The sequence below is a fragment of the Chelonia mydas genome, chromosome 8 (genome assembly GCF_015237465.2).
Source record: "Chelonia mydas isolate rCheMyd1 chromosome 8, rCheMyd1.pri.v2, whole genome shotgun sequence".
NCBI classification, from domain to species: domain Eukaryota; kingdom Metazoa; phylum Chordata; order Testudines; family Cheloniidae; genus Chelonia; species Chelonia mydas.
The window spans coordinates 12,930,465-12,958,267 of NC_057854.1; the positions used below are offsets into that span (position 1 = coordinate 12,930,465).

General features: G+C 41.0%; 1 protein-coding gene across 4 annotated transcripts; it reads left to right on the forward strand.

The window, feature by feature from the left end:
* The first annotated feature begins 1,753 nt into the window (after nt 1-1,753).
* On the forward strand, nt 1,754-27,568 carry VDAC1 (voltage dependent anion channel 1). Of its 4 annotated transcripts, XM_037908006.2 has the most exons (10): nt 1,933-1,953; nt 2,864-2,964; nt 10,985-11,054; nt 11,906-11,955; nt 15,867-16,019; nt 16,115-16,167; nt 22,134-22,361; nt 24,989-25,139; nt 25,707-25,764; nt 26,636-27,568. In XM_037908006.2, the coding sequence occupies exons 3-10, from the start codon at nt 10,988-10,990 to the stop codon at nt 26,725-26,727; spliced, it is 852 nt and encodes a 283-aa protein (XP_037763934.1). In that variant the 5' UTR covers nt 1,933-1,953; nt 2,864-2,964; nt 10,985-10,987; the 3' UTR covers nt 26,728-27,568. The 4 variants fall into 4 exon arrangements, with proteins under 4 accessions (XP_037763935.1, XP_037763934.1, XP_037763936.1 ...); XM_037908007.2 differs by lacking the exon at nt 2,864-2,964 and having other exon boundaries at nt 1,754-1,953; XM_037908008.2 differs by lacking the exons at nt 1,933-1,953; nt 2,864-2,964 and adding an exon at nt 1,958-2,020.
* The last annotated feature ends 235 nt before the right edge of the window (nt 27,569-27,803 follow it).

The following is a 27,803-nucleotide window of genomic DNA, read 5'->3' on the forward strand; positions in this document are numbered from 1 at the left end:
AATGGCTCGGCCAGAAATAGTAACAGTACCAAAACCAACACCCTTTTCTTAGGTGGGGTTATCATTGTTTATACTTGAAGGGGTAATGCTGGTAGGCTATCCTGCAGTGACTGGTATTGACAGCCAGTACATCTTGCCCATGGGGTGCTGGAACAATTTTTATAGTGGGGGTTCCAAGAGCCATTGAGCACCCCCCAGTATCTCTACTTCCAGGGGTGCTGGAACAATTTTTATAGTGGGGATGCTGAGAGCCATTGAACCAACTGTAAACCCTGTATTTAATGGAAACTACTTCAAGCCAGGGGATGCAGCAGCATCCACAGCACCCCTAGTTCCAGCATCTATGTCTTGCCCTGAAGGAAGCAAGACTTGGGTGATGCTGGTCTCTGATAGCAGGGAGTTCCTCAGCTGAGGGCCTTTTGAAAAGGATGCGTTTCCTCAGCCATGGGAATTTCACCCAGGGCTCAATCAGTCCTAATATTCCTGTTAATCACCACTGGTTCTCATTCATGAGTTTGCTGGAAATGGTTAACAATGTAAATCTCAGTGATTTTATCTGTATGACTTTGGGCTGTGCTCCCCCCGCCCCACACCCCAGTGGTTGACTGGCACATTGCTTGTCTCCCTCCGTGCAGTCCTGCATTTCAGCCTGTCTGACAGCTCCTCATGGATGGATGGCTATCATCTTTCATTTGACGTGGCCAATAATGAACTTCTTATTCCTCTGAAACCGTCTCTGTCACTGTTGACACCATCACCTGCCTCATCAGGGGTCATTGTTAACTCTTCTCTGTTCCCTCCCTTTCCAAATTCAGCCACTGTCCAAATCCTTCCACTTCTTCCTCCACAATATTTTTAAGATCTGATTTTTTTTATTTTCTGTTTAGATAGCTTTCTCCTCTTTTTCAGGCCCTGTTGTCTCCTGACTTGATTGTTGCAGCTTCAGCATAGTGGGTCTCCCTACACACACATTGCCTGAGTCCATACAAAACTCAGCTTCTAACTTTATCTTCCACGTCTGATCCAGCACAACCTTTCTGTCAAGTGTAGTGCTGACTACCACGCTGCGTACACTTAAGCATGTGAAAAGCTTTATTTCCATGAGTAACCCCTCCGACTTCAGGGACTACTGATTGGAGTGAAGTTACATATGTCTGTGTTTGCTGGATCGGGGCCTTAGATTGTAAAGTCCTTGGGGCAGGGAGCATATTTTCCTCTATATTGGGTACGATGCTGTATTCAATAAGTGAATGTGTTTCCCTTTCTGGTTCTACCCCCAGCACCAGGATACCACGGCTAGGTAGCAGACAGGGCAAGCGGCTGTGTCTTCAGTAAAAAACAGAAGCCAAAACAAACACGCACCCTGTTGCCACTAGACCTACAAAGGACACCATCACCCGGGTTTTATTAGGTCCACGGTTGACCTTAATTTTTCCCCTTTAACGTGACAAGAGCAGGGGGCGCTGGAACAATTTGAATAATATGTGTATGTGTGTGTGTGTGTGGGGCCCTGAGAGCCATTGAACCAAACTGCAGAACCCTGTATAGGATGGAAACCCGCTTCAAGGCAGGGGGTGAGGCAGCACCCCCACTTCCAGCACCTGTGGACAAGGGCTAGCATGCCCTCGAGGACGCCCAGAAGCTGGAGGTGGAGGAGCCTTCTGGGAACAATCCTGCCCACCCACTGCCCGCCCTCGGACTCTGCCCAGCACCGGCTCTTGAAACACGGGGAGCTGACGAGCCTCCCGGCGCTTGTCAAGCCCTGTCAGGGCTCCGCACCCAGCTCCGGGGCGAGCCCGCCCAGCCCAGCGCGCAGTCACGTCTGCCGGCCGCCAGGGCGCGCCTGAGCGGCTCTCGCGGGCTCCTGCCAGGCAAGGGCCGCCCCGCTCCCACCCCCTTCCCGCCAGCTGTCACTCAGCCCCGCCGCCGCCGCCGCAGAGCCCGGCGAGCAAGGTAAGCGCGTGGGCCGGCGGCGGAGCCGCTCCGCAGCCGCCTCCCGTCCCGCGGCGGGGCTGCAGAGGTAACCGGGCGGAGGCGGGCGGGCGAGGCGGCCGCCGCCTTTGCCGCCCGCAGGGGCAGGCAGGGTGGACGGGGCAGGGCCGGGTGGTGGCGTGCGAAAGCCTGGTGCGCGGTGCCATCGGTCGCGCAGTCGGCAGCGGAAAGCCAGGCCCTTGCCTGGGAGGAGGTGGGGAGGGGCTCCCTGGAGGGGAGCCTGGGCCCGTGCACCAGCTGCCTGGATCCCCAAGGACTCAGCCGGTCGCCCCCCGTCACCGTCGGGGCTGGTGCAGTCACGCGGCACTCAGCCTGGGGAGCTGGCACCGATTTTAGGCAGCGCCCTCGGTTTGCCAGCCGGGAGCCTGCCCGCCGGCTCAGAGGCGGAGAGGGAGGGGTTTGCAGGAGGGTGTCGGCAGCTTCCTTCCCCACCCCGTAACCCCCGGCAGGAGGTGACCTTCTCTCTGGCTCAGCACTGTGGTTTACCTTGATGCATTATCATTGTGCCAGGCCCCAACAAGAAAATGTAAGTCGGCTTCCTGGGGAATAACTAGGCTTGAGCTGGTTACATCTCAATGCAGGGCTGTGCTAGCTGATGCAATATATACATTGTTTTCACAGCCAGGATGATAGGGCTGTAAACATAGTGCCTACAAATCCTAACTTCTCCATTAGCGAGATTTTATTGTTCATTATCTATACTGCGTTTATAACTGTTCTTGATTGGATTTTGGGCTCTAAAACGTCCAGTATTTTCCTCTTCTCCCCTCCCCCCCTTTCCATGCACTCTGAATGACCTTAATGCCCTTTTCGTGCCTATTTTTTGAGGCTTGACGGTGATAAAAAATAACGCTTGCTGTTTATCCATCAGGCTGTTAAAACTGCAGGATCCTGAAATGTGAACTGCTTCAATTGGTCTCAGGAATGATATGAGGAAATTCCATAGCAGCTAAGATTTGCATGTTTTAAAATGTATGTGGAGGCAAAATAAGAATATTTTTTCTAACAGTTTAAATATACAACTATATATAAACTTTTTCTGAAACCAATGTCTAGATGATAACCTTTGATATCAGATGGCTTTTGATCCTTTAAACCATGACTTGCAATATGGTTAATATAAATGTGAGCAATAACGTGACAGAGTGTTGGTTATACTAGGATACTTCCATGCAGTGGACAAAATTCTGTCATTAACGCTCTGTGCAATCCCATTGATTTAGATTGAGTTGTAAGTTACTACGTGCTAATCAATCTGAGAGTTGTCTTGAAGGTAATTGTCCTTCAGCCCTTGAAGGGTGTTCATGTTTCTGAATGGCCTCGCTTCCTGAGGTGTGTGCTTCCTTTTCCAGATAAAGCAAAGGCCACTGGCTATGTCTCCACCTATATGGCTGTCTTGTATGATAGCATGACTCAGCACAGAGTCTTTGATGGCCAGTAATTTGCCTTATTTTAACCAGCTCATTATCTTCCTTATTCTTGTGGAAAGTGTGAATAAATGATGGGGCTTAGTGGAGTTCCAGAAGTTAGGAAAATTCAGCATGAGATATTTAAAAGAACACACAAAAACTCCAACCCCCAAAATACTTGTAATTTAAAAAAAACTTATTTATATTTTAACTGTATTTTAATACTGGGGCAGTGGGCTAGTTTGAGAATGCTAGGGACTGAATTTCTTTATCCTCAGAAAAGGCTCAGCCTTGTGCAGCAGCCATGAGTTTCCCCACCCTGTCCTGTCACAGCTGTGACCTGGAGGAACTATTTCTGGTGGCGTGAAGTAGCTCTGTCTCCATGTACTTTCTGTTTTTGGCCATTAGTTAAAATAAAATTGGAGTAGAACTGATCCATGCTGTTGAGTTAGTCAGGCTATTTCTAAAGAGCAGTGATAGTGATACCAACAAAAACTGTTCTGATTCTGTGTTGCATTCCAGATTGCCTTGTGAGGATCAGAAATGAAAATTCTGTTATTCCCCGGTATGAATTGTGTCAGAATCTCTTTGAAAACTCTTTTTAAAATACAACACCTGCTCCAACTTACACAAAAAGTCATTTATTTGGTCCATCATTTTCTGTACTCCTTTTTCTTCCATCCAGCCTCAACTTTTTTCTGATTGAACAGTTGAGTCTGAATTGGGTATGACAATATGAGTGATGTCCCCAAGTCAGTATTGTGACTTCCCTGCAGGATGGTGTCGGCTGAATCTAAGCAGCGAGATTGCAAAGCCCAAACATACACATTTTGAGAACATGGCAGATGAAAAACATAAAGGAGATTAAATTAAGTAAATGCTTTTCTACAGTGTGAAAGGAACGAGCAAACAAAAATACCCTGAAGGATCAGATATTACCCTCAATTTTAACTAGTCAGGCCCATTGATTTGAGGCAGCATGGATGTAATAGAGGATATAAGAAGACCCAGAATGTTTAGGGAGTGCTCTGTCCCTTCTTCAGTGCTTTGCCCATGCCTACTGTGCCCTCTGTACCTGCTTAGTTTGCACTGCATTGGTGATATAGTTGTGGTAACTCAGACTCAGCTAATTAACTGTCCTAATTCTGTTCCCATCCTTGTGCTGCCAGTGATCACATTACTGCTCACTGCTTCCTAAACATGTACTTGCATGAACAGTTGCTAATGTGTGGGATTTTATTTGTAAAGAATAGGATCCCTGGGACTTGTTCGGCTTTCACAGCTTTTTTAACTTTATTTGCCACAGAGGGGAGAGCAGAATTGTATCCTCTGTTTTTTATTTAATTAGTATCTTAAACTTTATAAATAATAATAAAAACTGTCTTAATTGAAATTGTATTTACACCCATGTAACTCAGATCAGAATCACCTCTTTCTTTAATTCCCTAAACACAAACATCATTGAACTGTTCTTGTAAATATGTGCTAAAGGTTTTTTTAAAATGCTTATTGCTTGATTAATCAAAGGAAATGCTAGAGTATGTTAAATACATCAGTATTTAAGAACTAAATAGATTACTTATTTGGATGATAATGTAACTAGTTTGAGAGGGTTTAAAATGCATAATATTTGCTCAATAAACTAAGAATAGGGCCCTTATGCTGCACACAGTTCCATGAATTCAATGTGGGACTAAGGTTCAAGTCCCTGCTCTGTCAGAAACGTCCTGTGTGATCTTGGGCAAGTCACCTAAACTCTGTGCCTCTGTTCCCTATCTGTTAAATGTATCTCCCTACCTCACAAGAGTATTGCAGGGATATTGCTCAGATACTACGGAAATGGGTGCCATATAAGTACCTTAGCTAGTTTGACTCTGCAAGGGCTTAGTGGTCCTCCTGTGTGGAACAGCTTGCAGGCTTTGGACTTATATTTGAGTCATTATGGTATATTGATTTCAGTGAAATTACAAGTTGGGGCAAAATTTGGACTTTGGTTTCCCATTGATCCATAATTCAGAGTATTCATAAATATGTGCATTTAGGCCCAGGTCCTGCAAAGGCTAACATGTGTTTCACATTTGACTTCAGTAGGATGACTTGTGTTTAAAGTTAAGCATGTGCATAAATCTTTGCCCTGATCCAAAGCTGATTGCAATTGTGACTTGAATGGGCTTTGTATTAGGCTCTTAAATTTCTTTTAAAACACGGCCTGGGCAGGCTTAGTTATTTTTTTCAACTGCGAGTAGTTTTTTGAGACCCTGAAGTCTGGTTTGTTTTTGTAATTCTGTAAGACAAACCCACCATCCCTCATGCTTTTTGAAAATTATTAGTAATTTGTAAATTATCTCATGGCCAAAGAATCCAGAACATTGTTTCAAGTTGTAACTTTCTAGCAACTATTTTGAAAATGAATCAAATTTCTTAGGTTTGTGGACTGTAAGGGACGAGGTCCTTGATTTGCTTTCCTTCTTATGCAGAGAGATTGTCATTTGTCTCATAATTTGTGATAGTATGTCACTGTGGTTTGTACAGATAGTTCAGTGAAATCTATCATTGGCTTATATCATGGCACAAAGTCTGCCTTTAAGATGCTGTAAAAATGTGGAAATGGTAATCGGAAATCCTTTGAAATTCAATAGGGATCACAATTTCCAAGAACTGTTGCATATGTTCAAATTTATAAGTGAAAATTAGCCTGAACTGAGGTCTAAATCAAGACATCCTTACTCATAGACTTCCACTAATTTTGGTCCTGCATGGGTTTTTTTTCCTTCTTATTTTTAAATTTGTGGTATATTTTCCACCATAGAAATATTAGTAAAACTGAAGGAAAAGCCAGTAGTCTATGCAGGGAAAGTTCCAGTATCATAGCAGAGGCATGTTGGCTGGTGGCTAGAGTGCTGGACTGGGATCAGGAGATCTGGGTTCTGTTCCCAGCACTGCCACTGGCCTGCTGGGTGTTCTTTGGTAAATCACTTTGCCTCTGTGCCTCAGTTTCCACATCAGTAGATCTCAATGTAATAGCTAGGTAGTATCCTCATTATTAATTATATCGTTTCAGCCTCACTGTGGGAAGGGAGGCTGCTAGCAAACACATATTTAAAATTACTGGGTAAAAAAAACCCCACTTTGTATGACACTCAGGTAAATAAATGGTTGTTTGCATGTAGTTGGGTAACTGCTGACACAGGACCCCAAAATTGTGCTATACAATGAAAACTTGCCAACCTCACAATATTTGGAAACATTTAGAGCTAGATTTAGCCCAGGTGGAACTTTGACTTCAGTGGAATTTTCTTAACTAGGGTTGAATTTGGCCCCTGTTGTCTAAAATAAGTAGAAGCTGCTGCACACTCTAAAGCAGTGGTGGGCAACCTGCAGCCCGTGGGCCACATGTGGCCCATCAGGGTAACCCGCTGGCAGGCCGCCAGACAGTTTGTTTACATTTGCATGACCGCCCGCAGCTCCCAGTGGCTGTGGTTCGCCGTTACCGGCCAATGGGAGCTGCGGGAACGTGCTGGCTGCCGCTTCCCACAGCTCCCATTGGCCAGGAATGGCAAACCCGCGGCCACTGGGAGCTGCGGCTGGCCATGCAAATGTAAACACGTGGTCTGGTGGCCTGCCAGCGGGTTACCCTGATGGGCCACAGGTTGTCCCCCACTGCTTGAAAGGAAGCTCCCATTTTTTTCTCTTTTGACAATTCTGAATTCAGTGCTCAGGTTACTAGCTCTACTGTGAGCCAGGCAGTCTGTTCAGAGTTTCCCCACGTAGCTGTCAGTGCCTCCCAGTATTTCCTACCGTTTAAGTCTTGGCCTCCTATGAGCAGGGATTGAGTCACTTAGTAGTTTTATGATCTATACACACAGCAGGATGGGGATAAGATGAGCACATTCAGTTTCACTTGTGACGTAGTCTGAGTTCACCTCCTGGTATTCCAGAGGTGAAAGACGAGGGCATGCGTTTGGTATGCCCTTCATCCCTGGCCCTTTATTCCGGTTAAGCATGCTGCAGTCTTATATGATGCGATGGATTTGTTTTTCTCCTGTAATACAGTAGGCCTCTGATGACAAGGTAATCTGAACAGAAATAATTATCTTTTCTTTGTCACTGACAACAATAAGGTTAACTACCACCTTATACACAGAATGTTTTTTCACCAATTTTAGACACCTCTTTCTGTGTTATTTAAATGATTTGCCTTACAAATAGATTTACAGTGGACATGGATTTAGCATTACGATATTATTTCTTAATTATAGTGATTACATAAGAGGAGACTAGGCATCTGTCACTGCCCTAGAACCACAGACAACTGCTGCATTGGAGCAGCATGTCACAGCTGATTCATCAGACAAGCATGACTGACTCTCCCTGCTGATAGCTTCTTGGGGATAATATCTTAGAACTGAATCCTGGGGCCTGCCTCCATTCTGATACATTTGTGTAAGAGTAACTGCATTGCCGTTAGTGGAGTTGCACAAGTGTAAGTGAGAGCAGAATTTGGCACTCTGGAGTTTTATACAGGAGAATTATTACAAATATGTAACTCAAACAATAATATTAACACACAGTCTTGGTGAAAACAAGTTAATGTAACATTTTGATTTTAAGAAAACCAACTGAACCAATGTGCTCATAAGTGAGTATTGGAAATGCGTATGGATACTAAAATGCTCCTTGTACTGAGAGCAATTAGGGCTTCTGTCCAATGACAGCAGATGAGTTGCCCTTCACAGCAATCCTTACCTGCTTTTCAAATGTGGGGATTTTTAATACTGTGATTTGCTGCTGCTAGGTTTTTTGGATTCTAGTGAGATTTGGCTGCTATTACTGGAAAGTGGCATTGTCTAAACTGTAAGTGGTCCTGATTCTGAATCATCTCAATTTGTCCAGGATTCCGGAGTTGCTGGGCCTACCTTGACTCTATTTTCTGTGAAGTGAGCTGTGCACTGAGGGCCATAGTTGTGCTATGTTTTTAAATTTGATGACATGTTGCAGTCTGCGGAGCAGAGGAATTTTTTTAAAGTAGAAGCATCAACAGATTTGTAGGCTGTTTGTTTATTTTTATTTTTTTGCAGAATCACATCTGATCAACTTTTAAAAATGGTTTTCACTGTTGGGAGTGGAATTAAATCCCGGCTTTCATGCTGGGGAAAAAAAAAGCGCAAAATTCAGCCCTAATGTTGTAAGCAGCTTCAAATCTTTTGGAATATGGCCTGAACTTTTTATTAACCTTTTAGCTGCTTGATGTCAGCCTATCATATCTCAGATACTTTGTGATGCACCCGACTAATAAAGGGTTTTCTGATGTGTGTTATTGTAGCTGTGTTGGTCCCAGGATATTAAAGAGATATGGTGGGTGAGGTAATATCTTTGATTGGACCAACTTCTGTTAAACAGGGTTTAAAAGAGAACTGGATAAATTCATGGAGGTTAAGTCCATTAATGGCTATTAGCCAGGATGGGTAAGGAATGGTGTCCCTAGCCTCTGTTTGTCAGAGGGTGGAGCTGGATGGCAGGGGGGAGATCACTAGATCATTACCTGTTAGGTTCACTCCCTCTGGGGCACCTGGCATTAGCCACTGTCGGTAGACAGGATAGTGGGCTGGATGGACCTTTGGTCTGACGCAGTATGGCCGTTCTTTTGTTGGTGAGAGAGGTGGAAAGCTTGTCTCTCTCACCAACAGAAGTTGGTCCAATAAAAGCTATTACCTTACCCACTTTGTGTCTCTAAGGGTCTTTTGATGGATCCAGATACAATGTAGTCTGGGTAACTGAATCTGGATCTTAATATGTCTGTTATGCACCCTTATATACTACTTTATGTGCATTCTGAGAAGACAGTTCAATTTGATTTCACTACCCCGGCTTTTTGTACATGCTAGGATAGGGATTCTTCACTTATGTAACAGCAGGATCCTATTTTGGCAGGCAACAACTTGTTGAAGTGAATGCTTGAGGGTTTAAGTGGCTGTTTAAAAGTGCCTGCCAGGTATTAATGGGTGGCAAAGCTCATGTGGAAACAAATTACATCCAAGTCTGAAGCAAAAAAAAAAAAGTAAAAGCAGCACCCTTTTGTGTGCGTGGGATTGGTGTCTTTTTGTTTCGTTATGGCTTTAGGTCTTATATTAAGGCATTGTTTTGAGTCAGGATTGGTTATTCCTGGCAGAAAATTCCCTCTATCACATTTGCACTCTCCTTTACTGGAATTATGTCATTAATGTCACAAAACCAAGAAGGATCTTAGGAATATGAAATCCTACTGCAATGTCTGGTATTGATAGGCAGGGAGAAACCATCAATTTTGTGGTTTTTAAATTGTAATGTGTGGGGAATAGTGAACTTCTGTATGAGGGAAGAAGGTCTGTAAAACTTCAGGTCTGCTGACTTCGACTGTCCCCTTCAAAAAAACGAAACAAAGCACGTCAGGCTCACAGCTTCATGTCTTGGTGTTTTTTTGTTTTTTTTTTAAAGGGGGGGGGCAGTTTTCTTTCCCCCGGCATGGCATATCCTACAAACCTATGTGGGTGTGGGGAGCGAGGGGAAATGTGATTAATCCTTTCTTCTTGCTGGTAAGTATTAAACCAGCAGGGGCAAGTTCTGCTGAGTGCATACAACCTGAAGAGCTATTTTGAAAATCTGGGCCAAAGCCTATGGTTCTCAGGGTATCCATGCCAAACAAAGCTTCTCATACAGTCACCTCTCCCAGGCTCCATTTTCCGTCATCTCCTGGCAAGGCCTCAGAGTTTGCGTGGTGCTCTGATTTTGTATCTAGTTGGTATGGAGGGGTAGCCAATGGCTGCCTGTTTGGGTGTGTTGTACGTAGCCACTCTACTCCCTATGCAATCCCCTCAATTCCAGTTTTGCAGAGTTAATTCAGTTTTTCTTCCCACTGGGCAACAGAAGGGAAACGAGGGATCAATGTCTAAGAAGGTTTAAAAATCTGATCCAGGAGCAGGAGTGATAACCAAGTAAAAGAAAGTTTAGGGTAAAGAATAGCCATTCATAGATTTTTTTTTTTTTTTTTTTTTTGCTGGCATAAATTGTATCCTGTTGGACTATGTAACAGAGGAGCTTACCTTACTCTGTGCTTGGAATCAGATCCTCTGAGTTGGAGAGGTTTTGGTGCAACTGACTATAGAGGTCAGCCCACGTTAGGAATGTTCTGAATTAAACCTGGGTTGCTCACAGTCCCGATTGATTGTGATACTCACCTTGATTAATGGCAAGTAGCGAACATAAAGAGAAACTTTACTGAGAACAAAAACCAGGAAGTAGATCATGCAGTTCTTGTAAAAGCAACAGCATTTAATTGTCTTCAAAGGCACAGAAGGTTTCTTCACATTTTACTATCCTTTTTGTATTTGTTTTGCAGACTGTTTCTGATTCAACATGGCATATATGCCTCAGTGACTAATACTGGCCAATAAAGAAAATATCAATATCGTTGCCGATACTTTATCCAGCTCTATAGCTAATTGAGAGCTGATGGTTGGAAAAAGGAGAGTGGCTGTACTGTAGGAGTTTTGCTTAAATTATCTGCTAGAATCTAAATATTGTAATCTCTGTTGTTGTTTTTGCAGAAAATGGCTGTTCCACCTGCTTACGCTGATCTAGGAAAGTCTGCCAGAGATGTTTTCACCAAGGGCTATGGTAAATAATACCAGGAGGAACACACAGTTTTTAGCACTGAATAACCAACTCCTGAAGCTGTCTTCCTAAGATTTTTACTCTCTTCCCTACTAGAAATTTCAGTACATTCTATTAGAACCCATTACCTGGTTTCTGCTACTGTGGTCTCTGTAGGTTATTAATGAAGAACCAGTAATCCCAGGAACTGGTCAACCAATAGACCTGTTGCAAAACCTAATAACTAGCTGAAACCAGTGGCAACCAATTGAAAAATCTCATCTGAAATTTCCACCCAGTCTTAATCAGATTTGTTTTGAGTTGGTGACAGCTTGACTGCTAATTTGAGTGCCTTCTGTGATGAAGACATTTTAAAGTATTTTGCAGATAATATTTGGGTTCAGGCTGAGCTTTCTGGCTGAGTTTGAGTATTGGAGGAACTGCATCCCACAAGCTGAGATTAAGAGTGATGTCTGTCCTGGCTGGTAAAGACCAATAAGGGAGTTTCTTGTTACTCATGTTGAACATTACCTTACTCTATGCATGGTGTCACTGAAGTCAATAGGGTTATTTGTGGAGCAAGGTACTCCTCAGTAGTAGTAGAGGTATTCCAATCTAGCATTGTGTAAGTAGCACCACTGAAATCACTAGGACTAGTTTAGGAAGATGCTACCTAATATGAATATAAATGGCAAAATCTGTCCTGGCAAACAAGTAATAGGAGCAGCTGCCGACTCTTATATAAATCCTAATTTTCTTAGATGGTTCAAATGAGATGTAGCTGGGAGCTGTAAGAGATAAAACAGAAATGCTGTTTTTGTATGTTGCTGTTTCAAGCTAATATGTAAAATTCTTGTTTTTTTGCCATCTTTTAGGATTTGGATTAATAAAACTTGATTTGAAAACAAAATCTGAAAATGGACTGGTGAGTTTGGAAACAGAGAACATTAGTATCTATCAACTATATGTTTATTATGTCCCCATTTCTAAAAGTGGAAAAATATGAATTTCACACCTTTTACACTCTGGATTATATTATAATGTGACTATACTATGGTTTGCAGTTATCTTTCTGTAATGAGGTATGTATGACATAGTAGTTATGCATCACTCGTATAAAATACTAGTTATACCTTGCATTTTATGAGAGCAGTTAAATTACAAAACGACTTAATTTTTTTCTTACTTGCTAAAATTTCAAGGTTATCATTTCCACTCTGATTGCCATTTTAAAAAATTCCTCCCTTTTAGCAGGTGCAATTTTGGTGAATAGACTTGTAGTATGGCATAATATTTGCTAGAGAACATGGTACTATACAACGCACCGTCCTTCTGTAAGAGAATTCTGGAGAAAGGGCTCCAGAGGAGATCTTGGCAATTACAAGCCAGCGAACCTCGTTTCAATGCCAGGCAAATTGGTAGAAACTATAGAGAAGAACAGAATTGTTCAGACCCACAGAGAAACATGATTTGTTGGGGAAGAATCAGCATGGCTTTTGTAAAGGGCAATCATGCCTCACGAATCTATTAAAATTCTTTGAGGGAGTCAGCAAGCACATGGATAAGGGTGATCCAGTGGATAATAGTGTCTTGGATTTTCAGAAAGCCTTTGACAAGGTCCCTTAACAAAGGCTCCTAAGGGAACTAAGTAGCCATGGGGTAGGAGGGAATGGTAAGGTTTGCAGATGATACAAAATTATTCAAGATAGTTAAGTTCAAAGCAGAATGCACGGAGTTACATAGGATTTCTCACAAAACTGTGACTGGGCAACAAAATGGTAGATGCTATTCAGCGTTGAAAAGTACAAAGTACATCCTCGCTGTAATGAACATGTCAGGATCCACACCGTTTGTTCATTATAGCCAGAGATTCGTTATAGACAGTGAAAGAGTCCTGCCACCCATGGGCAGCAAGTAAAATAGGCCAGGGGAGGCTCTGCCTACCCTGGCACTGCCGCGGCCGCTGGACCCCCAGTTGCAGGTTTGGCAGGGGAAGTTTTTGCTTTATTATGCCCCAGGCAGGTTCTGGGGAAGCTGAGGAAGTGGTATGTGCTATTCAGCTTCCTGGGTTTATCAGTAATCTCCCCGGACCCCAGAGAGACTACTGAGGCACCCAGGAAGCTGAGTAGCAAATACCGCCTCCTCAGCTGCCCTGGAACCTGCATGGGGCATATCAAAAGCTTCTTTGCGAGAGTGAGAGCTTTTTCCCACAGCGGCTTGGGGTCTGGGGAGGAGAGGTGCAGCTGTGCCTGGCCCCAGGGCTCCTCTGAGCAGGTGGGGGGTGTGTGTGTGGGGGGAGGTTTACCTCCTGGCAGGTGGCGTGGGGGCTTGGGACTTCAGTTGGCCCAGGGCTCCTCTGGGCTGGAAGGTTTCAGGGCTCCAGCCAAGGGGGGGGTTTGGGGCTCTGGCTGAGGTGGGGGGGACACTTGGGCCTCTGGCCAGCCCATGGCTGGGGTGATCAGGGCTCCTCCAGGTGGGGGGCAGCAGGACATGGAGGGGTCTCAGGTCTACGGCTGTGGGGGTGTGTGCACGGCAGGAGGAAGGGGCAGAGCTGGGGACTAGCGTCCCTGAAGGGGGGGCTCCATCCACCGACCAGGCTGCCACCCACAGGAGGGGGAAGGGGGCAGTTGACAACTCCTAATGAGCTGGGATTTCATATTCCTAAGGTTTGTTATTATGGAGGGTGTTACGTCAAGGGTGTACTGTAATGCACATTGGAAAAAATAATTCCAGTGGTACATATGCAATGATGGGTTCTAAATTAGCTGTTATCACCCAAGAAAGATCTTGGAGTCATTGTGGATATTCTCTGAAAACTTCAGCTCAATATGCTTCAAGGGTCAAAAAGGCTAACAGTATGGTGGGGACTATTATGAAAGGGATGGAAAGTAAGACAGAAAATACTATAATGCCACTGTGTAAATCCATTTTATGCCCACACATTGAATACTGTGTCCAGTTCCGGTCACGCCATCTTACAGAGGATATAGTGAAGCTGGAAAAGGTTCAGAAAAGGGCAACAAAGATGATTGAGGGTATAGAATGGCTTCCATGTGAGGAAACGATTAGGGCTGTTCAGCTTAGAAAAGAGATAACTAAGGGGGGGACATGATAGAGGTCTATACAATCATGAATGGTGTGGTGAAAGTAAACAGAAAAGTGTTGTTTACCTTTTCACACAATACAAAAACCAAGAGTTGCCTGATTAAATTAATCAGCAGCAGGTTTAATACAAATAAGAGCGAGTACTTTTTTAGACAGCGCACAACTAATCTGTGGAATTCATTGCCATGGAATGTTGTGATGTCCAAAAGTATAACTGGGTTCATAAAAGAACTGGGTAAGTTCATGGAGTCATCCACTGCTATTAGCCAAGATGGCCAGGGATGCAACCCCATGCTCAGGGTGACTCTAAACCTCTGGCTACCAGAAGCTAGGTCTGGAAGACAGATGGACCACTCTATAATTGCCTTGCTGTGTGTGTTCCCTTTGAAGTTCTGGTGTGGGCCACTGTTGCAGACAGGATTCTGGGCAAGATTGGACCATGGTCTGACCCAGCATGGCAGCTCTTCTGTTCTTATGTAAACTGTATTGCGATGTGTAATCTGTAGAGAGTATGAGTGTGTCCGATGGACTTCAATAAAAACGGGAGCCAGAAGACAGAGTAATAGTCCCTTCTAAACCCCTCTGGAATTTTATTCACCTTTCTTTCTCACACACCCCAGGATCTCCTACGTGTCCCCAGCACTAGTTGAAATTTCCATGGCCTTTTTTGATGAATCTGATGATTTGCCATTTCATCTCCCTCCCCCCTCCCCCCCCCCCCCCCCCCCCCCCCCCCGCTAAAGAATAACATTTTGTGAAAATGTTCATGAATTCCCCCTGCCCCCAAGATTAGAGTAGTTCTCTTCCCACCCCTCCAGTTTCATCTCAAACTCCATCCCTCCTAGTACCCCTGCTAAGGGATGTCCCAGGGAGTACCCCTTTTCCCAGTCTCTCCTTAAAAGAATGCAGAGTTTTCCCTATTACTTAAGGGTCCCTAGGAGTGCTCTGTGTTCCTACTGTCTGTGCTTTTTTTAGGCCGAGTCCCCTGCCCAGATGATGATGAGGGGATTGTCTTTCCCTCTCTACCCAGCTGAATAGGATGAATAGAAAACTGCATGAACTCCAGCTTGCACAGGCTGCTGATTCCACCCCCCTCCCCCCCCCCCCCCCCCCGCAGACTTTGAGTTGGTTTTCAATAAAGTGTTCAGGATTGAGCCACTGCTCTCTGGGAACCTATGTCTGAATACCATTTGGCAGCATTGTCCGTCACATGTTTTAAAATAAAGTGTACATGCAGTTCGCTGCTGCTGTGACTTGCAACATCTCTTCTTCACTGTGTCAGAACTTTTGAAATGTGATTTCCCCCCCAAAAATGTCTGAAGAATTAATGCATTTTTCTCTTTGTAGCTTATGCTACAAAATAAGCATTAATTGTTATTTGATTGCTTACTTGAGCTGATTGAAATACCTGATGAAAGATATAGTTGAAGACTTGAGAGAGAGATTATTTTATTTCACAGGCTTTATCTTGCATAGTAACACTTGAAATAGTGTCTTATTTTGTGATATGTCAGCAGAGAAAATTATTCACACACCCATCACCAGTGCATTCCTTAAATGTGAAGCATTCTTATTTTGCAGTTTTGTCAGAGCAAGCGTATGCTTATATTAACGACAAGGAAACAAATATAGAAAAAGCATTTGGGAAAGCATTGTGATGCTGAGTACTCCCCCAAATTACTGTAATCAGTACATTCTGCATTTTTATTTATTTATTTTGCTTTACTTTAGGAATTTACAAGCTCAGGGTCAGCAAACTCAGAGACAAGCAAAGTTACTGGCAGTTTGGAAACAAAATACAAATGGGGGGAATATGGCTTGACGTTCACGGAGAAGTGGAACACCGACAACACACTAGGCACAGAGATTACTCTTGAAGATCAGGTAACTCTTAGCTCACAAGCCACAGTTTACCAATTCACTTATCACAGTCTCCTTTTTAATTATAAATGCAACTGGTGAATTTCTTTTCTGTTCAGCTTGCACATGGACTGAAGCTGACCTTTGACTCCTCGTTCTCTCCTAACACTGGGTAAGAAGTGAGTAAGTTTGCATGGGTGACCAAAAAGGGATATTTTGCTTGTTTTTATTTCCTGAATATTGGCTTATTCTTTTACTCCCTCCAAACTGAAGTATAAGAACAGATAGCAGGTATGCCCTGAACAATCAAATCACGTCACATCTTACTAAATCTTGGAATTGAAAATTCTTTTTTTGACATTTATAAGAAGCAAAGGATTAAGTACAATAATTTGAAGATTATAGTCCAAACTGGTGTCGGGTGAAACACTTTTTTGTTTTGGTCATTGCGACTTAATGCAGTTCATATCATAAGATGTACACTTGACTACCATCTGAACAGGAAAAACCCTAAACAAATCAGTTGAAGTACTCAGATTAATGAGCACTGCAAGCCATTTGGCTGCCTGCTCCAATAACTCAGTTCAGTAATTGGGTTCTTCTTTCAAGCTGGATGTAAAGCCTAAATTCTTGCAGGCTGTAACATGGTTTGGGATTGGATGAATGTTTTGGTTGGTGTGATTGGACAGTGACATTTTATATGGGCCAGGAGGATAAGGCAGCTGTTGGTTGATTTCCCTCCCTCACACAAACAAATGTTGTGATGATTGAGAATATCATGCAGATTTGCCTCTGAAAGTGGTACACGGCACTGCAAGCGACCAAGGCATTTCACCCCAAGTTGCAGACCTCATGTTCTACCTTTCAAATTGCTTGCTATCCCATGTGCAGATAGTATATTCAGTTTTAGTTTTATAGCATAATAAGTAGGGCTGTCGATTAATCGCAGTTAACTCATGTGATTAACTCAAAAAATTAATCGTGATTAAAAAATGATTTGCAATTAATCGCACTGTTAATAGAATACCAATTGAAATTGTATTTTTTGGATTTTTTCCTACATTTTCAAATATGTAGATTTCAATTACAACACAGAATACAAAGTGTATAGTGCTCACTTTATATTTTTATTACAAATATTTGCACTGTAAAAATGATAAAGAAATAGTATTTTTCAATTCACCTCATACAAGTACGGTAGTACAATCGCTTTATAATGAAAGTGAAACTTACAAATGTAGATTGTTGTTACATAGCTAACTGTTTTTTGGGTTTTTTTTTTAAGTACAGTGTAAAACTTCAGAGCCTACAAGTCCACTCAGTCCTACTTCTCGTTCAGCCAATCGCTAAGACAAACAAGTTTGTGTACATTTACGGGACATAATGCTGCCCACTTCTTATTTACAATGTCACTGGAAAGTGAGAACAGCCGTTCGCGTGGCACTTTTGTAGCCGACATTGCAAGGTATTTAAGTGCCTGATGTGCTAAACATTTGTATGTCCTTTCATGCTTCGGCCACCATTCCAGGGGACATAGTTCTATGCTGCTGACGCTTGTTAGAAAAATAATGCATTAATTAAATTTGTGACTGAACTCCTTGTGGAAGAATTATATGTCCCCTGCTCTGTTTTACCCATATTCTGCCATATATTTCATGTTATAGCAATCTCGGATGATGACCCAGCATATGTTGTTCATTTTAAGAACACTTTCACTGCAGATTTAACAAAACTCAAAGAAGGTACCAATGTGAGGTTTCTAAAGATAGACCGCACTCAACCCAAGGTTTAAGAATCTGAAGTGCCTTCCAAAATCTGAGAGGTATGAGGGGTGGAGTATGTTTTCAGAAGTCTTAAAAGAGCAACACTCCGATGTGGAAACTACAGAACTGAACCACCAAAAAAGAAAATCAACCTTCTGCTGGTGGCATCTGATTCAGATGGTGAAAATGAATATCCATCGGTCCGCACTGCTTTGGATTGCTATCAAGCAGAACTCATCATCGGCATGGACGCATGGCCTCTGGAAGGGTGGCTGAAGCATGAAGGGACATATGAATTTTTAGCACATCTGGCACATAAATATCTTGCGACACCGGCTACGATAGTGCCATGCGAACACCTGTTGTCACTTTCAGGTGATGTGAACAAGACTTAGGACTGAGTGGACTTGTAGGCGCTACAGTTTTATACTGTTTTGTTTTTGAGTGCAGTTATATTTTTGTAATAATTCTACATTTGTAAGTTCAACTTTCATGTTAAAAAGATTGCAGTATAGTACTTGTATTAGGTGAACTGAAAAACACTATTTCCTTTGTTTTTTACTGCGCAAATATTTGTCATAAAAATAATATAAAATGAGCACTGTACACTTTGTATTCTGAAATCCATATATTTGAAAATATAGAAAACATCCAAAAACATATAAATAAATGGTATTCTGTTATTCTTTAACAGTGCGATTCATTGCGATTAATTTTTTTAATCACTTGACAGCCCTAATAATAACCTGAAGTTTTGTTGAAAATGAATTATTACATCATCGGATTTTAAAAATAATCATGTATGAATGGGAAATTGTAGCTCAGCAGTTATCTCACAACAGTTCCCCAGACATTATACCAGCTGCCTTATAATTGAAATGGGGATTCCTCTGTGGAGGGCCATTAAAAATTATCTGAATAAACTGGGCCAGAATCAGGTGTGACTCCACTGATTCAGTAGAATTACACAAGACATGAGTTTGACACATCTTTTACTTTCCCTTCCTTCCTGGATGAACCTATTAACCACGAATGGGAATTTCAGACACGCTCAGTGTTGGCCTGTCTTTGTTCCCATTGCAGTCGTGAGTTTTACTACTGAGTTCAGTGGAAGCAGAGGTAGGCCAATGCTGAGTGCTGCTGACAGTCTTTGACTTCCACCTCCTACACTTCTGCAGAAGAGATGACCTCAGAAGAGAACATCAGCTGAGCACTGCAAAGTTTAAGAAGTCCTGAGAGTAGAAGGAAGGGTGCAGTCTCTATAAAAGTGTGATACAGGCAAGTTTGAAGCCATTAAAGTGAAAGACTTTTTTTTCTTTCTCCCCAGCTGAAGTAGAACATTACTTTGAAATTTCAATTAGATTGAGCCATATGTTTGGAATGACTCTGGGAAGTGACCAAGTAAAGTGGCAGAAGAAACTTTTTGATACAATTTCCCCCAAATTTAAGTTTGTTGATGGAATGAACTTTGTAAGTTCAAAGGAATGAAACGATCTTAAAAATGACAGTCAAAAATTCTGGAGTGTGAGTCCACCAGATAATGAGAATCTGCTCCCTTAATGTAAACAAACCCAAGGAGGTGTAAGAGAGATATGCATTGGACAAGACTGTAGCAAGGAGCAAGTGACTCCAGGCAGCAGGTCTGTCTGTAGGTGTAACTCTATGTTGAAAGATACAAGGACAGTATAGGGGGGCTCAGCATGCTCCTTTTGTCTTTCTATTCTAATGTTCTAGGTCCTGGTACTAGTCTTTAAAACCCTTAACAGATTAAGACCTAGCTGTCTGAGAGAATGCCTCTCCCTCTGTGACTCAGTGAGTTAAGAGAGCACAAGATGAAACTTTCCAGGGGCAGTGTTGGTCTTGAGCCTATTTTCAGATCACGATGCAAGACCCACCCTGTTTGCGCAAGCCTCCCTCAGTAATGGGTGTGGTAGCATGACACAGCATAATTTCTTTTAAATGCAAAGAAAGAAATGCTAAGAGTGACGGATAAGAGGGGCTTTGTGGATTTAAGATTATGCATTCTTGAGTTTGCATTTGGTGCCTAATGCATTTAGCACATCTGCACTAGAAATGCATAGATTGATGCATAGCTGCCACAAGACCCAAATTCCTCCAACGTCTTCAGAGTTTTATTTAATCCATTGAAAAACTAGACTTATTTGCTACACAGATGGCACTGTGGAGTAAAGACCTCTGTGGTGTGTAGGCCCCCCAAAGCAGCAGTAAGCTGAAAGGTTAATAGTCACTGTGAGAGAAGGGTGGTATGGTAGAGCATTTGTTTCCATAGACTGGCTCAAAAATTCCTACTACTCAGAACTATCCTAGTTTATGGAAAAGGAGATATTTCTGTGAGTAATGTTGGGGCAAGACTGGAAAATACTTTTTCAGTTGCCAGCAGCTCCTTATTGCAATGCTCTGCTGACCTCTCCTGAGAGATTACTAATGGAACAGCTACACTTCCCCCCTCCCCCCCACCAATTTTCATGTTTAATGGAAATGTTCAAATTAAAAATGTTTGCAATAGCTCAGGGTGGCTGTAAAATAATGGGAATAGCTATGAGGTGGGAGGGGGCAGGGAGTTTGATTACTTGAACTTCTGAAAATTTGTGATTCTTTATATCTTGCATTATTTTTGGAGACTAAAATGCTATTGATGTAAATATCTGATAATCAAGGCAGAGGGATACGTAGCAGCTGCCAAGGCCATTAGCCACAAGTGATCATTAGTCATTAGAAGTGTTCTTCTCTTACTGTTATATGGATTGTGGATAATTCATTGTTGCTAATAGAAATTGAACAGGATGGCAAGTAGGGCATTTAGCTTATTTTTAATGGGTAAGAGCTTAATTAAGTAGGTATAGAGTATTTCAAGAGAATGAATGCCCTAAATTAATACTTATATACAGAAAGACTAGATGTGTGACAGGAAGACCTTCCACCTTGGGTTGCAAACCCATTATACTGAATGAAAGTGTTTGTATGAATTTGTTAGGCAACCAGCCGTCTGCATATGTCATTTGATTAACAAACTTTTTACTTCCTGTTGTTTTTCTCAGAAGTTTTCCAGTCTTGGGTAGTCAGGCAATATCAATTAAACATTTTTTTAACATTATATTCAAATAAAAATTGTCTAATGCAAAGTAATCTTCTTCCTCATCTATACCAAGTTACAAACCAATTAGGTACGATCATATATAAATCAGTCTTTAATTGCAAAGAATTAACATGGGATGAAAATCTTTTGATATTTAATAATCAAATCCTAATATGACTGTAAGGGAACCACCAAACGCAGAGTTTAGTCAAGCTGTAATCCTGTAGAAATTGATCTTGGAAGGTGAACACACTGTTAAATGGGATTATAACTGCTGTTAATGCCATAGAGTTGAATAATATTTTTGGGAAGAGAAAGATGGGGAAAAGGTTACACTTTCTGCCTTAGGACCTGATTCAGGAAGGTACTGAGGCACCTGTGTACCATTGAGCACATGAGTAGTCCAGTTGAAGGCTATCTTTCTGCATTGGGGGCGTAGTTAGTAAGATATGGTGGAGCTGTCTGTTATTATATGGTTAACAATGGATTTTTCTTGACACAGTTCCCACCTATTTAGAACCCAGAACAGGACTTCTGTTGATTTACAGCAGTCTGCTTACGAAACTTGACTAAGCAAGCTCTCTGCTTCATGTTTTCTCAGAAGTTTCCAGTTTAAGGCATTTAGGAGCTATCAGTGAAACAAGCTTTTAAAATTATATTTAAATAAAAACTGCTAAGTTGTCTTCTCTCTCACCTACACCAGTTTACAAAGCAATTAGGTAGATTCTAGATAACTCAGTTTTTAATTGCAAAAAAATTCAGTACATACTAGGTTTGTAAATGGGAGTTTCATGCTTTTTGCATTGCAACTTTCATATACTGTAATTTAGTTTCAAGATCTGCATGTAAGGCTCAGTATTCCAAACTTTTTTTTTCAATTTTATTGCTTCATGTGCACATAACTGCAAATAAATTATGTATACAATGAGAAACAAATTTTAAAGCACAGATCTCTGGGTATGTGTACTTTGTCTTCTGGCATCGTTCTGTTTTGTTAAAAGTAACAATGGATTGATAGGTTTCAGAGTAGCAGCCGTGTTAGTCTGTATTCACAAAAAGAAAAGGAGTACTTGTGGCACCCTAGAGACTAACAAATTTATTTGAGCATAAGCTACAGCTCACGAAAGTTAATGCTCAAATAAATTTGTTAGTCTCTAGGGTGCCACAAGTACTCCTTTTCTTTTAATGTACTGATAAAATCACTATGTATGAATGATTTTTGTCATAAAACTCTGTTGCCACCCCATATCTACCCTTTTTCTCCCCCCGTTCCTTCAGGAAAAAAAATGCTAAAATTAAGACAGGATATAAACGGGAACACATCAACCTTGGCTGTGACATGGATTTTGATATTGCTGGACCTTCAATACGTGGAGCCTTTGTGTTCGGCTATGAGGGTTGGTTGGCAGGTTACCAAATGACTTTTGAGACGACTAAATCCAGAGTAACCCAGAGCAACTTCGCTGTTGGTTATAAGACTGATGAATTCCAGCTTCACACTAATGTGTAAGTACCAGAAAATGAGCATTAATGTATATTGCTCCCTGGTTTAGTAATGAAGGGGAGAGGTTGTCAAAATTAATAAGAGGGAGAATTATGGCGTTGGCATGGACTCTTCACTTACTGAGAAGGCTTCGTAGGAGCCTCCAGAAATTGGAGAGAGATTTGCTTAAAGACTTCAGATGCTGTTTTGCACTGGGCCTTTGTTTGCTGTATGTGGGTGAGGGCGTGGGAGACAGAGGGAACCTTTAGCACTCATTCAGTTTTGGAGGGAATAAGAACAGATTGTGAGCAATTAATTGGCTTGGCATTCAACTGTATAACTTTTGTAACAGATTTTTATTGGAAAAATAAAAGAAGCAAACATATTCAATTACACATACTTCCTTCATGCACAAAAAAATAAAAAGCTACTTCTCCATTTATGCAAGGTAAATTGTAATAGAGACTAATGGCTTGGCCCAAGAGAGAGAAAACAAACAATGTACAAGAACAGAAACAGAAGGAAATGAAACACAAAAGCGAGGGCGTTTAATCAAACTTCATATAGCCTTAATTGTGAGATGTTTCAGAATTGGAATTCCTAATAATCCATCTACACAAGCACTTGTCATTTCTGCACAAATGGAAAAAAGGGTGCAAAATTTAATTAAAATCTTCAGTTCTGTCCTCACCCTTTTCTGATAAGTCATTTTATATGTAGCAGGGCTACTGCAAGCCATTTGCATTTGGAACTTGAACAACTGTTCTGCCTTCTAGGAGCTGCTTCTTCAAACCCTGCTTCTGTTCAGTTTTCCCATGGTTCTGAAAGTATGATTCAGGAAGCTTAAATTGCCTTAAAGAACAGTTGAATCCACATAGTCCAGAAAGGAATGACTGGCAAATCGCAAATGCATGAGCAGAGAACTCGGATCCTAAGTGTATGCATTGGTCCCTACAGATTATCAGAAGTTATGAGCTATCCCATCAAACAAACACTTAAAATGGCTTTCAACTACAGTAGTCTGTAGTAGTCCAAAACATTGTGTTTGGGGCCATTACTATAAAATAGTTGTTTTTTTTTTTTTTTTTTAAATGAAGGCAACAGCTGGAAGACCTTTCTAAACAACATCTCAGACTCCACTGCCCTTTCATAGCCCCCTGGAAATGTACTTCTTAGTTAGCAATTATTCACCAGAGGATATTTATTTTTGCATTTGGTGGTATTAATCTATAATACACAAAAAATACTAAATGTAATATTTACAAGGCAAAAATGTTAACTCCTGGTACTAGTGGGTTAATAGGTCCTTTGACATGATTTCAGGTCTGAAGAAGACTTGGACCCCCTGGTACGCTGATGGCACTTTGTTTTATGCAGGGGGTTTTAAAATTGCATTTTTAAAGAAATTTAAACAAAAATCCATGTCCGAATAAAACCAAGGGCCTGATGTGTAATCCACAACATCCAGGAAATTGATTTATACCTAGAACTCCATTCCTAGCATGCCATATTCTGTGTGGATATTTCAGTATTTTCAAAATCGTGATATAAAATAACATACACATATATATTAATTATGGTATCTAATTATTAGGTAGGGCAAGACAGAGTTTCCACCTTAAATACAACTTTCCTAGCTTTTGTGAGTACAGGTCCAGACAGAGCTGTGTAGGAAGCTTGCACAAAGTCTGCTTGTTGATCCAATTCTAATCAGTTCATAAACTCCTATGTGCTACCTGTTCTGGGCAATATATTTGCACCCTCTTTCAGCAGAATGAGCTATACTGAAAATGCAAAAGCCAGACACAGGTTTTACCATGAGCTGTGCGTTAGTAAAAATGGTTTGCTCTTTTAAAAAAACCCACTCTTGCCAAGAGGGTTCATAAATTTGTTAAATGAAATTTGGAGCATTTTTACCTCTCATGTAGCCTGTTTAAGCCAGGCTAGTATTAACTGAAAGTTCTTACCATCTGGTAGGTGAACGAAATGGAAATAAGTTTTTAATACAAAAGTGTCTACAGGATAAAACTGCTATTACTGCAAATGGCACTAATTTGCATTCGCAGAAGGGAGGGCAAGGATTGCATGGACCTGGAAACTGAACTGTCATTTTACCCTTAGAGATGGTACTTCCATGTCTATGCAAAGACGTGTTGATGAAGCAGCAGGAGGAAATTACACTGCCAGTGTTACACATGTTCTGTGGATAAACAGGAGGTTCAGTCTGCAGGACTGTCATTGTAGCCCCTTCCATGAGCACTAAAAGAGGTGTTTGTGTTAGGGAAACAGATTTCTTAGATGTATAGATAAAAACAAGCCTGATGGACCCACTTTGCTGCAAAGATTTCAACCACTGAGGAGGGGAAACTGGAAACCATCACAGTTATGAGCCCATTTCTGTTTTTCTCCTGGCTTCTCTTTAGGTAATGGATGGGTTTATTGAAATATAATAAGCAATTCATGAAATTCAGCGTTTAAAAAACAAAACAGTAATGCATGACTTCTCAAAATCAATCTGGTCCATTGTTTTCACTCTACATAGTTGCTACACAGCTCTTAAATGAGTTATTAATGAAGCTTGTACTTACCTGGATCCTGATGAAGAACCTAAAGTTTCCTGTGCAATTTAAAATTAATCTGCTCATTACAGGAATGATGGCACAGAATTTGGAGGCTCCATTTATCAGAAGGTGAATGATAAATTGGAAACTGCTGTCAATCTCGCTTGGACAGCTGGAAATAGCAACACTCGCTTTGGAATAGCAGCCAAATATCAGATTGACCCCGATGCATCTTTCTCTGTGAGTACTGTACATGTGGCATTATAAGCAATGGAAAACAGGTTATTATAATGGAAATTGAGTAACCTCAACTATAAGTGTTGCTACATGCACTGTCTGTAATGATAGAAAGCTCCAAATGTCATAATATTTGGAGTCAGATACATCCTTGATGTAATTCCATGGGATGAATTTGACCCATTCTCTGTATTTTGCCTGCTATCCATCAATCAGACATTTTGAGATCATGATTACCTGTACTTTCTGAAAAGTAGCACAAAGTGCTGTCTTACCAGCAGACTGGCATATAAGAATTGATGTAAGTGAAGTGGAAGAGTATTCTCTGGTATTCATGACTCATTACAATAGTTATTAAGTTGGTTAACAAAACCATCTTTGTATATTGGAAGTATTTAGTGGAGTTGCATAGATGTAAGTAGTGGCAAAATTTGGTCCAAATTCTGTTCATGATTTGGAATCTGAAATAGTTTAAGCTTAAAAAAAAAAAAAAGCTACTTACCTTTTAAACAGCAAAGACTTTGAAGAAATATACCAGATTATTAAAATGACAGTTTTTTTTCCCCCCAGGCTAAAGTGAACAACTCCAGTCTGATTGGTTTAGGATACACTCAGACTTTGAAGCCAGGTAAGTGTGGACAGAAGGAATTCAGAATTTCAGAAAGATACATTTTAGTCTTTAAGTAGCAGAGAATTTTCATGGAGAAAAGTGATTTGGTTTTATAACATTGTTGTCCTACTTGCCAACTCAAGAACTGACCCTTTTAGGCCTGGATTTTTTTCAAAAGTTCTTGACGTTCAACGAGGAGCAGATTTGCCAGAGGCATGCAGCACCTCAAATGACCGGTTAGACACACAAACAGGCCTTTTGTACATGTAGAGACCTGATTTAGCAAGTGCATTCATAGTCACTGGAAGCTCTCCTATTGTAAGCCTCTCTTCTGATTCAAAGCATGACACGCTTGAGTTCCACTGGCCCAGAGAGGAAAACTTCAGTGCTGCTGATCACAGAATTACTGAAGCACAATGATGCTGCTGTCAGAATACCAGATTGATACAGATTTTTATAACTCTTTTTTGCATTTTGCACTATTCATATATAGATCTAAACGTGCTTAAGGAAGTTGTGTAGACATAACAGGCTTGATTCTGTCATTCACACTCACATTAAGTAATACCTTACTCTGCCATTAGTCCAACTGAAATCAATAGAATGACTTGGAGTAAAGTACCACCCAGATGAGTAAACCTAACAGAATTTAGCCCTATGTTGTTCATTATTATTTCTTTTGATAGAAATGCATCCACTGCTTTAGGCATTTTACAAGTTATTTTAAAAGAAAAATCCTTACATGAAGAGTCACCCCCATACAACCAAATTAAATTACCATAACTAGCCAATAATTCAAAGAAGCAAAATATACACACACCATATCTTACGTGGCACTGTACCTCTATTCCAGGATTTACCTTCTCTCTCTCTTTGTTCTCTTACGCAGGTATCAAACTGACATTGTCAGCTTTGTTGGATGGCAAGAATGTCAATGCGGGTGGACACAAACTTGGTCTAGGATTGGAATTTGAAGCATAAAAAGGGATTGTACAATCACTAATCTGAAAATACTTTACAGTATAGCTACCTTCAGAATTTAGTGAACCTTTCAATGTTTTATGTCTGGGATGCAAGTATTGTTATGTATCAGTCATGTTAAACCTGGTTAAAGACAGCTAAGCTTTAAAGTGTTGTTCTTTGAGAAGAAAACATTAATCAAAATCCTAATTCTAGGCTTGTTGCCCGTCACAGCTGCTAATTACAACTTTACAAGGGATACAATGATGGTACTGATTACCTGTTCCAGAGTGGTGGCTATATAAGGACAGAAAAGTGATATAGAAACTGTGACTGAGAATTGCAATCCACCATCGTGAACTCTTAATTCATGAAGCATAGTTTTTGGATATTAATTTATCAGAGTTTCAGTCCATGATGGAGTGTGCAAAACTGTCAGGAAAAAAAGATATTTTTAGACAGATGTTTCATTAACTGTTTGTCTTATTTAGTTATCTGATATCTACAGCTGTCTTCAGAGTGCTTTAGATTGTTCACCTTGTATAATTTTGGTATGGAGAAGGTTTGATGTGACTCAGTCAATGATACTTGTTTTGTGTTGTGGTTCCTTTCCCTTGCACTAAGTATGGAAAAGCTTGTAAGACAGAGCCATAAGCAGGGAAGAGTCTTTGTAACTGTCCTCACATCACTCTGAATTTAAAATGGTCTTTTGTTTTATTACCACTTTTTTTTTAGCAATTTAATGGGTACATTTTTAGAGTCTTCCAATTTGTGTGGAACTAGACCCCCAAAATGCTGTACTTGACACTACTTAAAATGAAATAAACAAAAAACCCAACTTGAATAAAATATTGAAACTTCACCTTCTACTTTGTCTTTATATTAATTCCTCTTGGTTTGTACAAAACGGTTCTGCATCATCTTACTTTATTGCTGTTGTTTTTTTCTAACTTGTATCCTTGTACGTGATGAATAAATTGTTTGGGAGACTTAAAAATTTAGAGTAACTCATTCAGAAAAGAATTGTAATTCAACCTTTTCCATAAGACAGCAAATATTTAAGAATTCAGCACATTTCTTCTGGTTCTCCATTTACA